Source organism: Colletotrichum karsti, assembly GCF_011947395.1.
Source record: "Colletotrichum karsti strain CkLH20 chromosome Unknown Scaffold24, whole genome shotgun sequence".
NCBI classification, from domain to species: domain Eukaryota; kingdom Fungi; phylum Ascomycota; class Sordariomycetes; order Glomerellales; family Glomerellaceae; genus Colletotrichum; species Colletotrichum karsti.
The window spans coordinates 30,996-44,365 of record NW_024065924.1 but is presented as its reverse complement, the minus strand read 5'-3'; the positions used below and the strand labels follow the sequence as shown (position 1 = coordinate 44,365).

The following is a 13,370-nucleotide window of genomic DNA, read 5'->3' as shown; positions in this document are numbered from 1 at the left end:
GTCTTAACGGCTTTGGACACCATTAGCTGAGCAATTAAGTCTGTCCCGGCTCGATATTGGGGACGACAAGGGAAGGTTGAGATGATATATAAGCCGGAAGAGTAAGTGTCAAGACTCTTGAAAGCAACGCAGTCTGCTGCTGCCCTGGTCCACACGCCAGTCCACGTCACCTGGGGAACGTCTCAAGACATCGTGCCCCGGGCGTTGAACTTGGTGGTACGCAAACCGTAGCAGGATGGTGGAACATGAATATGAACAAGCGATGGAATATCAATATGATGATTATAAGCGAAGCGATACGCCGTAGGAGACGGAGATGAAGAGAGACATCATATCGTGAGGGTGAAGCAACGTGATCCGCTTTTTTAACATGCTCGAGAGTACTCGCTTCTTCTCAAGAAGTTCGATTTCGACCTTGGCCGTATTTGCAATGGACAAGTCCCAAGCATAGCAGCCAATGGACAAATTCGACTTATCGATTCCCTGTGAAAATCTCGATCCCATCGGTGCCCCTTTATACTAAGCTTTGTACTTTTACATCATCATTCCGCATTACACACCAGCACGCTTTTGGTCAGCTGTTTATAGTATAAATAGATGCAAACCTATTATTGTCTTCCTGTCCTAAAGAGGGTAAGATAGTGACGCCCCAAGTACATGCAGTTGTCTTTGGCGATAAGTCTATGGGTGATATACGGTAGAAACTCAGGTGGAAAAGCGTCATCCTCGTATTAGCTCCTCCACTCTTGTTATATTCGCCGCAAACACATCAATAACGAAAAGGATGACAAGAGGCGTTGGGAGAGAGTCGATGGTTCTCAGAGTTCACCAATGACGACCCAAATTCGCGGTGCATGATTTCGCATCCGGTATTATGGCACATTGCTCAACCTATAGATCAGGAAGTCGCTCGCCTATTGGGCCGTGGCTGATGTTGATAAACACTGTTTCGGCCTTTTTATCAGTATCCATACCTAAGTCTACGGTACTCATTTGATCAATGAACATTTCACGAGGTAGCTTGAGTGTAATTTGTACCGCGGATGTAGTCTGAGCATGATACCGGTGGGATGGGCAAGGCGCCGCAGGATGTCTGTGAAGAGGAAAGCTTCCTTATAATCAAGAAACTCGTGCGACAATCAAGCTTGTCTAGAGATCCTTAGCCATCTCAGCTCTTTTCATCGAGCGGTTAGGGTGTTTTTCGAAGCGTTGATAGATACGCTAATTGCACAGACATCGACGGCGCTTTTGCACGAGAGGTCTCGAAAGCCCGGCGACGGCATCTTCGCTTCTTTCAATTATACACAATTGTATAGGTACTCGACAACGACGACCAAAGATGTCGAATGTGGCCCGGGGATGGTGGTGGAGGACCCCGCACCTCTGCCAGGAAACTCCAGTAATAACATGGTGGACGATGATGGATTTCATCAGTGCCCCCGCCAGTTCAAAAACCAGACCGCCCAAATTTGGGATTCTGGGATTCAAGTTGCTTGCCTATCTCGAAACATAAGTCAGCAGTGGAATGAATTTGTATTCAGTAACTGGGAGAGGAACCCGGTAACGCAGACGTTGCTTTCTCGAAGTCATTCTCTCCGTCTACCAGCTTCTTTCTGCCGCAAGGCCCCAGAGGTGTGAGACGACTCGAGGCTATCTGTATTTCCAGACCCATTCCAAAAAAAATATAATTATAAGCGTCACTCGGTGGAGTGAACACACAGTTGGAGGAGCAATCTAACGGTGCTAAAAACCGTGTGATCCAAGGGACAGCCGTCTGTGGTGACAGACCTGCCTTGCTACTGCGATGTCAACCCAGCCTGTCCTTTCGCGGCCGTCATCTGCCATTCCAACCGCGTGGCATGTTGCATCCTAAAACTATCTAAATACGTGAAGGACGACGACGGACGGCGGAGGTTGATCAAGGTACTACGTTCGTGTTTCCTCAAGCACATCGACAGCACTGGAACATTGTTCCCGGCTAACCCGCCAGGCACAAAACGAATTTCAACCCAGGAACAACTCCTTAACGTTTGGCCTTTCTTCGACCTTTCAGATCTCGAGGCCTTATTTCTAAGAATCGTACTGTGGGTGAGAATAAGTACACCACGTTAGGTACTCACCCAAGATCAGTACACCCAGATATTTTGTTGAACTGTATATTTGATCGCAAATTTGATGCATGAAATATGTCCTGGTATCGTATCTTTCACTTGCATCCCTAAAAACACCTTTGAAAAATAAAACATGTCCTGGTATCGTATCCTCCACTTACATCCCCAGAGCAACTCTCACCTACGAATACTTGTCCCCCTTCCGCGGCCTCATCATATCCTCCCGCTCGTCCAACACAAGCTGCAACGCATTCCCGTCCCCGACCCTGACTTTAACAACCTTCTCCCACACCCCCGTCCCGGACCCGACCCCGGCCCCGACGTGCGTCAGATCCCCGTCCGGCGGCCTCTCCGACCGCAGCGCCAACAGCACCAGGTCCTGCAGGTCGCTCCACGCCGTCACGCCCCTCAGGTCCAGCCCCTTGCCCCCCACCGCGCACCCGATCCAGTCCAGCGCCTGCGAGACGAGCACCACGCCGCCGTACACCCCGACGACGCCGAGGTAGATGTACATGACGACCAGCGCGAACTGCAGCGTCTTGGAGGACTGGCCCGAGCCGTAGCCGTGGCGCTCCGCGGCCAGCCCGATCTGCAGGTAGTCGTCGCGCATCTGCTGCGTGTAGAAGTCGACCGTCTTGTCGCGGGGCGTCGGGTTGAAGTTGCTGTTGACGAACTCGCTGGTCGGCCACGACGTGTTGCCCTCGACGTCGACGTAGCTGTGCGCGCCCGAGAAGAGGCCGTTCTGCACCGCCAGGTTGACCCACGTCAGGTTCTTCTTCTCTTCTTCGAGGATCAGGATCGTGTTGCCGTTGGAGGAGATGCGCGCCATGCTGTCGGTGAAGAAGACGCCGAAGAGCTTGGCGAGGAAGAGCTCCGTGTCGCCCTTGCCGACCTCGGGCCGCTTGCTGTCGTCGATGGTGTCGAAGTAGCGCACGATCCTGCCGTCGGGGCGCGTGGAGAAGTAGAGGAAGCGGTTGAGCATGAGCTTCAGGGGGGACGTCTTGACGAGGGTGTCGTTGTAGGTCTTGGTGTTGGTGTAGTAGATGGTGTTTGTGATTTCGAACTGCGGGTTCGTGCCCGTCAGCCAGGACCGGTCGACCTGGATGACGCTGTCCCTGTGGGGCGTCTCGTCCTGGAAGAGCGCGCTCATGACCGCGGGCGAGCTGACGTTGGTGTCCATGATGTTGTTCGTGTCCGGGTCGACGCTGAAGGTCGCGGGGACCCAGCGCGCGACGTAGTTGCACGCGTACACCCACGTCTTCTGCTCCATGTCCTTCGAGGCGTAGGGCATCGTGCCCGCCACGGTGATGACGGACTTGACTTTGGGAGCGGCGTTGTATGACATGTCGAACAGGCCCTGCGTCGCATCTTTGCTCGAGTTCCAGTAGTCCCGATCGACGATGGGGGGATTCCGCTGGAGGGTGATGCAGTCCCCGTCGCCGTGGCAGTTCAGAGCCTCGATGGGGAACTTGGCCTCCGCGCCGCTCTGCAGCAGCTCGTCTTTGTCGTACACGGCGCACTTTCCCTGCAGGAACGGCTGTTTCATCTCTGACGTGGTGGTGAGCTTGTAGCGCTGAGTGTCGTGCAGGATGCCAACGCTTTCCGACTTCTGGATGTAGGTTGTGAAGAGACCAAGACTCTTCATCGCGAAGCTCGTTGGCGTGGTGAACAGCGCGACGGACTTGTCTTCGTGAAGTTCCAAGCGACGGCCAATCTCCGACGAGAAGGTAAGGTTGTTGTCCAAGTCCGTGTAGCGGAAACCCCCCAGCCAGTTCCACATATCCGAGAAGCCTCCGGCGTAGCAATGCGGCTGGTAGATGCTCTCGGTCGTCTTGCACTCCGGGGTCTTGGCGAAGTGATGCAGACTGGAATCCAAAAGCTGCGGCCAGGCTTGTTTGGGGTTGAGGGTGTACGCGAGGGGCATCTTGACGTTGTCGAACGCCCCCGGAAGGTTGAACCAGCCGAGATTCGGCACGAAGAGGATGGCGGAGGCGGGACCGATGATGGTCGACATGATGGTGCCCAACACGACAAACGTGACGAGGATGATCTCCGTCGTGCCCACGCGACCCAGCCCCCAGAACGCACCGCTCGTCAGGTAGGCCAGGTCGCCCAGGCGGTAGCCGCCGGTCAGGAAGCCGAGTCGGACGCCGTCGCTGACGAGCCTGCGGCGGAACATGGAGAGGGCGATGGCGGCGAGGGAGGCGACGACCATGAGCTCGTGCAGCTTGGACGCGAACTGGAGGACGTTGGCGACGACGGTGTGTCTGCTCCCGAAGCGGCCGATGAACGGGATGTCCGGGCCGCTCTCGGGGTACCAGAACGTCTGCGAGTGGCTCAGCCAGATGAGGATGCAGGTGACGCCAATGGCCGGGGCGTGAGGTAGCCAGGCCGTCAGGAGTCTCGGGGCCGTCCTCTGGATGACTCTCTTTGGGCCATCCTCGTGGTTCCCGACGTGTACGTGCCACGGCTTTCGGGACTTGCGATCAAAGTACCTGTCTTCCGAGTTTTCGTCGTAAGGGTCCTCGGACAGTAGAGGCTTGTTGGTGGTACCGATCGAGACCGCATCTGGTGACATTAGCGATGGTGTCGTTGGTGACCGGTAGCCCAACTCTATGGTCTGGTCGATGGGGTCGTTCCGTCCCATGGTGAATGATGAGTATCTCGAGTTTGAGGTGCGAGTCTTACCACAGCACGTTGTAGGATTCCATGAGACACATTCCAGATGGGATTCAATCGCAATTGTATGATTCCCGTACCTAGTCCACGCCAATGCTTATTCTCTCAGCCTCAGCCGCCGGTGCCGGCATCCTGGAGAAGGCACAGCAGGCAGACGTTTAAAAGCCAGGCTGCATATATTGAACCAGGGTTTGGGGGCCAGGCTGCTCTTCACCGCAGGCGAGATATCGAGCTAACATCGCGGCGTAAGCAGAGACCCGCTTATGCTGGTAAAAAAGGAAGAAGGCTGAGGGGAGTTGGGGGCGCAAACATACACACCTCAACGTCGGCTGTGATGTAGGGTTGCATGCACCTTCCTGATAGGTCGTACGATGCTTATTTCGTGGGTTTGGAAGGATCTAAGCCCTATCAGCTGGCGCAGAATTATCGTGCAATACCAGACTTCTCGTAGACATCTTTGCTGGCGAGGGTCCAGAGTGGCATGCCCGCAAACTTGACAGAAGATCCAATCTAGCCCCGCCCACGTTAACATAAGCAGTAAACAAGAGACTGGCGGCAATCTTGCTTTGTGTCAGTGCCGCCGAGAACCTCTTGACATCGGGTGCGGATGGGGAACGGGCCATCCGACAGGGTGGGGCCGAATCTTCGGGTGATGGCCCCACCCTGAGCGGATGAGACTCTCCGAATCCGTCTGCGAAGATACTCGATGTCCGCCGCTCTCGTCACATTTATCGGGCAACAAGTTTGTATGTCATCCTCTCATTGAATACTTAAATCATTATACGAAAATCGAAGTCCAGAAAACATCAGAACAAAGATATCAGAACAAAGATACCGGGCGCCGCATGAGGGTATACCGAAAGCCCCCCTACTCCAATGAGCCCAGCCAACCAGTCCATCCAAACCGCGAACGCCGTTTGTTTCGTGACATAATCCTCCCAAGAATTCGAGCCACCATTTTTTTTGCTCTACCGACTCCGTGTATAACAAATGCGTCCAAACAAAAAACAATCATGATTTCTGAAACTGTGCTCCTTGAGGAGTGTATATGCGAAGAATTTGTTGAACGGGAAATGCAGATTGAAAGTTTAGGCGAGGGTGGCGATTTCAGCAGCACCATCGTTCTCCTTTGTGGTGGACGCCCAGTTCATGGCGTCATTCATGCTCTCTTCGCCAAAGACGTTGGCCATGAAGCCCTCATCCGAGTTGTTGACGCCTTCAGGAGGGAACTGAAGCCACTGATCGACGTCAAACTCAGTGCCGGTGACGGCGTTCCAGTCGATCTCTTCCTGGCTTTGGAGGAATTCGAGGTCCAGGGGACCAGGTTCCTCAGAACCGCCGCTGGCGCTTGGTGTCAAGCCGCCCATCGCAGACTCGTTCTCGGTGTGCGGCGGGCTCGTGGCCGACAAGTCCAGAGCGGCAGCGTTGATCGTCTGCGGGAGGAAGTCGCGTTGAGGGTTAGGCTTCGCCGCGAACAGGGTCTCGCTAGACGTCATGTAGGGTAGGTTGTCGGGCGGGGGAGTTTGCGCGCCAAAAGTCGGGTCGGCCAGCTTGAGGTTTTGCGTGGTCATGGCCGCGGTAGGCTGCTGGAGGTTAATGTCAATGGCAGCCTTACGCAGGGCAGCGTCGAGGAAGCCAGTCGCGTAATCGGCCGCGGCGTAGATCTCGCGCAGCTTCTCCATAACGCGCATGCACTGACGGAATCCACGCGTGGCACGATCCCTGGATTGCGACACAGGGTTCTTCATTTCCAGAAGATGAATAATCATTGCTGGCAAGATAACCGTCACACCAGTGGTGGGTAGGAATCTCTCCAGGCGCAGCTGGTGAAGCTCGGCCGCCATTCGGGTAACGTGCATCGCCGCATCTCGCACGCGCAGTCTAGACATCTCCTGCACCTGTCGGGAGGTCGTAGGCGCGTGAATAGGAGACGAAGGCAAGAATTGAGGTCGGTGCAAGGCCGAGATGGTAGTGTAGTAAACCATGTGCAGAAGCGTGCGCTGAACCGCAATGGTTGAACGACCATTCTTGACATCCAGAGGGGTCAAGGGCCTGTACTGGCAGATGGGTGGGAGGGTGTCCGCCCAGGCCATGAGCTCCAAATCAACGGAAGTGACACTCTCTACGTTATCCAGCTTCTTGTTGGGGAACAGCATCATAGTGCTGTTGACAGTGTTCTCCGGGCGCATCTTGTCCCGGATGAGGACAGAGTACTGGGCCTTAAGCATATGGCTGATGCATATGCACAGCTGAGCTTTGGATATGCAAAGAGCAGCCAATTCCTTTTGCATCGCAACATCGCGAAGGAGGGTGCACTCGGCAGGGATAACACCGTTGTCCTCAGGCAGAATCTCGAGTTCGAAGTCGGACTCCTGAAGCATCGGGACGTCGAAGTCCTCATCCTTGATACGAGTGGGCCGGCGCATGCCCAGAGCGATGAGGCGGTCGCGCATGAAACACGACCACCAAATGCGCTTCCACAACTTCTGCTTGTTGAGCGGCATACTCGTGGCAGCCGGATCACGGTGGAGGCCAATGGTGTGGGCCAGAGAGATGGCGACGCCCATCCAGTGCCATGTGTCCTTTTGGTCATCGGGGGTCTCGTACCAGTACGTCATCAACAGAAGAGCCTGGACGAGGACGAGGCGGTCCGACTCGTAGTCGAAGTCGTAGAGAAGCTGCAACACATCAACGTTTAGCATGTGAAGATTGGCAATGCGTGGAACCCCTGTCTGACTAGCGTTGTGCCAGACGGGCGGAAGTCGAGGGACGGCCCACTTACCCTAGTCTTTTGGAAGAAGGCTTTCCTTGCAGCCTTTCTGGTCGGGTAACCAGCTTCGCGAAGAACCTTCATGTCGACGAAGGCGGTGGCGGCAAACATGACAGCCTGGTACAAGAACAGACTGATCTGACCATTCAAGCCATCATGGGCGTTGATGGTGGCCAGGAAGTCGTACAGCTCCAGCAATGGCATGTACGGATGAACGTATTCGACGTAGGCCTGCAGGAGGGCATTCTGCAGCGGAAGTGCAGGCAGAGACAGGGCACCCTTGGCGTGAAGGTAGGTGACATCCTCTGGGGCGATCTTGGCGGGAAGTGGTTTCACAAAGGCCGGGAGTTGGGCGTGGAGGTCAGGCTCTTCGAGAGAGGCGAGAAATTGACTCGTTCGGCCATCACCACCGTTGCCCATTCCACCAAAGAGCGAAGCCTGGGCGAGCAGATTGGACAGCAAACGGCGAGAGTTGTTGTCTGCTGACGCCGCGGCCGCAGCCGACTGCAGCTTGGTGAGCAGAGCTGCGCTGTCATGACGGTAGCCCGATCGTTGATCTAAGTTTCACAAGGTCCCGTGGTCAGCCGCGTCGTCCTTTTTTTTTGACCGCATTGGTAGGATTTGACATGATTATGATGACTAGGATTCGAGGTAGGATGGCAAAGAGCAGTTGGCATGTGAATGTGGATTACATGTAAGAGGCTAGGACGTGGAGGGACGGAGCCGGGGACGGCGGAGGGTGAAGTTGGAGGAAGAAGGGGTGTGGGGGTAGATGGAACTCGAAGCAAAACAGGATGACATGACTGGTAGGGGAATGGCGGAGAAAGTCTTGACGTGGAGGACCAGGTCACGGGGTAAGAAAAGTCCCAAGGCCGCCCCAACTTCCAAGACCCTCCACACTTCCCCCGTTCCGTCCCCTCCCCCAGTCCGAGCCCCGGATCTGGGAACGATGGGCAGAACCAGGAACACACAACACGAGGCAGGAAAAAAATTGCAACGCAAGGTCTGAGCAACTCCTAAAAAAAACCATTGATCCAGATGACAGGGAACGGGGGTTTTGGAGGGGTAGTGCAAAGCGAGGAGGTGCGCGCTGAGAATGTTCCAAAGCAAAAAAGAGCAAAATGACAGTAACACAAAAAAAAAATAGACTTACAGATCATGTGAGGGACGTGACCCTCAAGCCCGTCAGAAGAGCCGCCGGGAACCGACATGCCACCAAGCACGCCTGACCCAATTCCAACTCCAACTCCAACTCCTCCAAGTCCAGCTCCAGCTCCGGCGCCAATGCTAGGTGTCGCACCCATGCCAACACCAGTGGTCGCCGCGACAGGATTTGCTGCGATTGATCCGTTGACCGAGGCCACCGAGGCATTGCTGGGTCGGCGCAGTTCCGCGCTGCTGTGGATGTTGATTGGGTTTGCGCCCTTGGAGCGTAATTGTGCCTCGGCTCCCACAACATGGTGCCCCGCCGTGCTGGCTGTCAGGAGGTTCTTCCTACAACGCGTCTAGGTTAGCAGGGGTCGTCCGCATTTACCTGGCTCCAATCTCTGCTTCCCATCTCCAGCTTCCCCAAGGAGGGATAATGTCGTATGTCGTCGTTTCCCCGTGGCATCCGCCCACATGCGCCAAGCATCCCGCACTTTCGTCTCCTTTCCGGGGCAGCTTGCGAATGCGCGCGCGCATGTGGAAGCCACTTGCCTCCGAAGCACTGGCAAACCAACCGGCAGAACGGGAGACATGGAGGGAAATCCGAGCAAAGATTGGGGGTGATTTGGGACTTACTTTCGGCGACGGCTCTCCTGAACAACGCACTCGACGTTGTCCCACCTGCAGTTGCCGCAGGGAGCACCTTCAACAACATCGCAACGGACCTTGCGGGCTCTGCAGCTCACGCAGGCGCGGGCAGCTCTGCGCTTGGTAACCTTGGCCGGGGGCGCGCCGTCTTTCAGGTCGGCAACCGACGAAGAGCGCTTCTTGCCCTGCTCCTGTTCTGAGGAGGTCTCGGCGCCGGACTCGTCGTGCTTGGCCTCAGACGTAGAGGCCAGTTCGTCTGCAGTCGCGGTCGCGGACGTAGTCGCAGTCGCAGTCGCAGTCGCAGTCGCAGTCGCCAGAGCTGATAGATCGGGAGTCGTTTCGGTAGTGGGCGTGGCCTCGGGGGCAGCCGTGAGGGCGGAGGTCGTCGTAGTCTCGGTCGCCATTGTCGAGATTTGTGAAGCAGCCTCCCCTATTAGAGACTGCTTGCAAGTTCAATGCCAATTGGCTTCTGGTTAGAGGATAAAGGCCGTCAAAACAGGGCGGCAGTAATCGCGAAGCGTGGTGTTGTTTTCCTAGGCAGCTCGGGCCGACGGATGTCAAAATTGGGTCCTTGGATGGTCAAAAGGGGTCGTTTGGTCCGGCTAAGCCGAGTCGTTCAGTGTAATTGGGATCGATTCGAATACGTCAGAGGACTGGATATACGAAGTCCTGTCGTCAAAGGCGAGGTTTGCGTCTGACGAAGCTTCAAAGGTTTGGCGGAAGAAGCTGAAGCTCGACTGGAGGAGCAATAACGCGAGCGGCAGAATAACAAGGCGGAACGTTGGCGCGTTGAGATGAGCATTGAATGTTTTCAAGGCTGGTACTAAACAGTGATCGTGATGTGATGTGATGTTGTGCTATTGATCCACGGGAATGCCGAGGCGGATGAGTGGCCCTGGTATGTCTCTGAAGTGTCTTGTGATGTTCTTGATCCTGTCTTGGAAAGGTATGGATATGTTGGAGAGACTAATGTGAAGTTGCCTCAGCCTCGAATTGTTAAGAAAAGCCGGAGCTACAGGCAAGTGGAAAGAGAAGCGGGAATGTGGGGTCCAAGGGTGGAAGAGGGAAGGAGGAGGTATTATATGAATCAGATACTAGCAGCAGTAGCAGGATCAATCTTTTTGCAACGGGACAGGCTCAGGCTCAGGCTCAGACTCAGACTTCGGGCAGAGCTTGACACTCACACTACCCTAGGAACGGACTCTCTTTCTTTCGTCTGGAATTCCCACGAGGCACGCCCCCCCGGTCCCCGGCCCCTCCTCCCCTCCTCCTCCTCTTTTTTTGCCCTTTCACACTCTCCGATCCATTGACAAGACTGGGGCCAAGCACACGGCGAAGTGAACGCTAGGCCGAGCGGGCGAAGGAAAGGTAGGGAAAGGGGAGGGCAGATTCCTTGTAACGAAGAGCTGCACCTTGGTACAGCAGGCAAGGTCCCGTCAGGACGTGGGAAAAAAGGGTAAGGGTAGGGTAATAATTAAAGCAGGAGCAGGAGCTGGAGCAGCAGCAGGAAGCAGCAGGAGCAGGAACAGGTTCGATAGGTACGTATCCGAATTTATGGGGAAACGACGCTAATGAAAATGAGGGCAAAAATGGAGAAAAAGTGGATGGGTTTAGTCAGGTGTGGAACAGAGACGTGGGCGCCGACAGGGATCTTGGATGAGACGGAGGTCTGACTTCCATCGGCAGGTACGTATTCCGTACCTTTTTGTTTACCTCAGCATTTCGATACTTCGCGATACTGTGTTTATTTGTACCTTCTTTTCTAACGGCACGCAATAAGTACCTTCCTCATTACTTCTTTGCCTCTCACGATGCGAGGCATGCTGCTGCAACGCAAAATTACCTTACACGCCCGCCGCTGGACTGTTTATTTTGGCTCACCTCGCTTGGTCCTGGTTTGTTTCCCTCCCATCGCTGACCGTCCTAGCGGCCGTTAATCGATGATGATGACAGGAATCCTCCGACGGCATTCGATGCGCGTTCGGACCTCGAATCTGTCAACTCGTCCTGACTTGTCCCGACTTCGTCTATCTGGTGACCGTGGCAGCGCAACGCTTCGATGTTGGATGTGAGCACAGAGACCACGGGACGTCGCCTGCGGCCTGCTCTTATTGGAACCGGCACGCCCAGGGATTGGCCAAGAAAAAGCAGGGCGCCTTCTCTTACATGAGCAATGCAGCTGCATCCATGAAATTGCTGCTCGACGACCATCTTTCCTACTGAGGCGACGTAGTACCAGATAACGCACTCGGAGTACATGCCGACACATGTACAGTGTATCCTGCCGACGGGATTCCAGACCCGAGTCTCTCCTCCATGATGTGCATTCTTCAAGGTCAGCTCACTTGCGCCAGTATTTGCTTTTCCATCGCTTGGCTTCCACACCTCAGCCTAACAGATCATTTACGCCTCTTCCTCCGCCACGGCGACAATCCGTATGCCTATTGCGTTCCATCCCATATGTCCAGAGGCAATCCCGTCACCCTGTCCTATCCAATTCCATCCCATCCCATCCACCCTTCCATCCATCCGGTCGGTCGGGCCAATCCGCGGCTCCCGTTTTCTAAACCACCCATCTCGGAAACACCTCAACTCTGTCATATCATTTAAAGACGCATCCTGACCTCACCCCGAGCGCATCACCAGACGTGCTGGCGAACGGCAGATGCCAGATGGCAGATGCCAGCCGCGCCCGCCGCGTCCCATGTGAAGCCAACAAACACACATGAACATCATCGACAACACTCGCAGATGTCGTAATGCAACGCCAACCATCCCTGCTTCCTCCTCCAGCCAAGCTTGGATCATTGGGGTCTCGATGGCTTGGGGGAGGGGTTGAACATGAGGGGCGCCCGCGTCTGCGCCGTCCAATGTGGAGTTGCCATCATCTTACTCATCGCATCAGGGCATCGCCGTCCACGCTCTTATTGTGAGGGCATGTCGTGAGCAGAGGGTTTAGCAAGCACCAGCTTGTATTATCCACCACCTTCCTTACCCGCCATCGAGGTACCTTCGCTGCACCCCATAAGCCACACCGTGACTGCCGTATCTCATCATCATCACCGTCAAAGTTACTTAGCGGCAGGTTCTTCCCGCCACTGCGTGGAGAGGAGAAGTAAACAGTCATTCAAGTTTCATCGTGACAGCCGGCAAGCCCCTAGCCCCTCCTCGGCCTCCCGTAGCAGTTAGCCCCGACTTGAAGATTCTCTCACCTTGTTGCGATTTGTGGCCTCGTACATGAGGCATTACCTGATTTTCCCTCCCGTCTGCATCCAACTGCACGCGTGCACACCCCGGCCAGCCGATCCTGGTCACCCAATCCCAAACCTGCTCTTTGAATCGTTATTGGAATCCACCACACTTGTTTCTCTATCTCACCATCAAGGCCCAATGGCGCCTTCTGTCTGGAGCAACAGGCGCCGGACTACCAGTCCCAAAAGGCGGCCTCTTTGTTGTCAATTGTGCTCCGGCTCCATAGTATCGGCATTCGACCACGAATTCCATCTCGAGCTGTCTCGTGTTAGCTGTAGCTGATACCGATCACAATAACGACCTTGCCGCATAAACGCTAGCTTCATACCCACGCCGCCAGTTCAGCCTAGAACACTCTTCACATCAGACAGACTGACGGCTAGAGCACTGCTAGACCACCAGACCGGTTCGAATCTTCACCGCAATCAAACTGCCTTCACCGTCCTTTCTACCTGGTCCCGGCTGTCCTCCGCGCGCACCGTGGTCCGTATCCGCGTCTACTGCGACTCGACGGATGCTCCGCCATGCTGCGTACGGATACCCATTACCCATTCTCCCCAATGTGTCAAGGCTACAGATACATCAATTTACGGATACACGCGGTACCTCCGACCAGGAAAAGAAAAAAAAAAAGACACCAGGACTTGGCTTTTTGGGAAACGAAACCAGGTCGTCGTCTCGTCCAGTCACGCATTCTCCTCCACAGCCTCCACTCGAACCCAAAAACCCAGGTCCTTGCCCCCATCATCTTCCATCTCCATCTC

At 55.1% G+C, this 13,370-nt stretch overlaps 2 protein-coding genes across 2 annotated transcripts; both read right to left on the bottom strand.

Moving 5' to 3' along the window:
* Positions 1-2,292: 2,292 nt before the first annotated feature.
* Positions 2,293-4,758, bottom strand: CkaCkLH20_07504 (uncharacterized protein; the record flags this gene model as incomplete). Its single annotated transcript, XM_038890221.1, has 1 exon — positions 2,293-4,758. The coding sequence occupies one exon, from the start codon at positions 4,756-4,758 to the stop codon at positions 2,293-2,295; it is 2,466 nt and encodes an 821-aa protein (XP_038744271.1).
* Positions 4,759-5,878: 1,120 nt separating this feature from the next.
* On the bottom strand, positions 5,879-9,758 carry CkaCkLH20_07503 (uncharacterized protein; the record flags this gene model as incomplete). Its single annotated transcript, XM_038890220.1, has 4 exons — positions 5,879-7,468; positions 7,573-8,117; positions 8,714-9,054; positions 9,343-9,758. 4 exons carry the CDS (start codon positions 9,756-9,758, stop codon positions 5,879-5,881), a joined length of 2,892 nt encoding a protein of 963 aa, XP_038744270.1.
* Between the last annotated feature and the right edge of the window lie 3,612 nt (positions 9,759-13,370).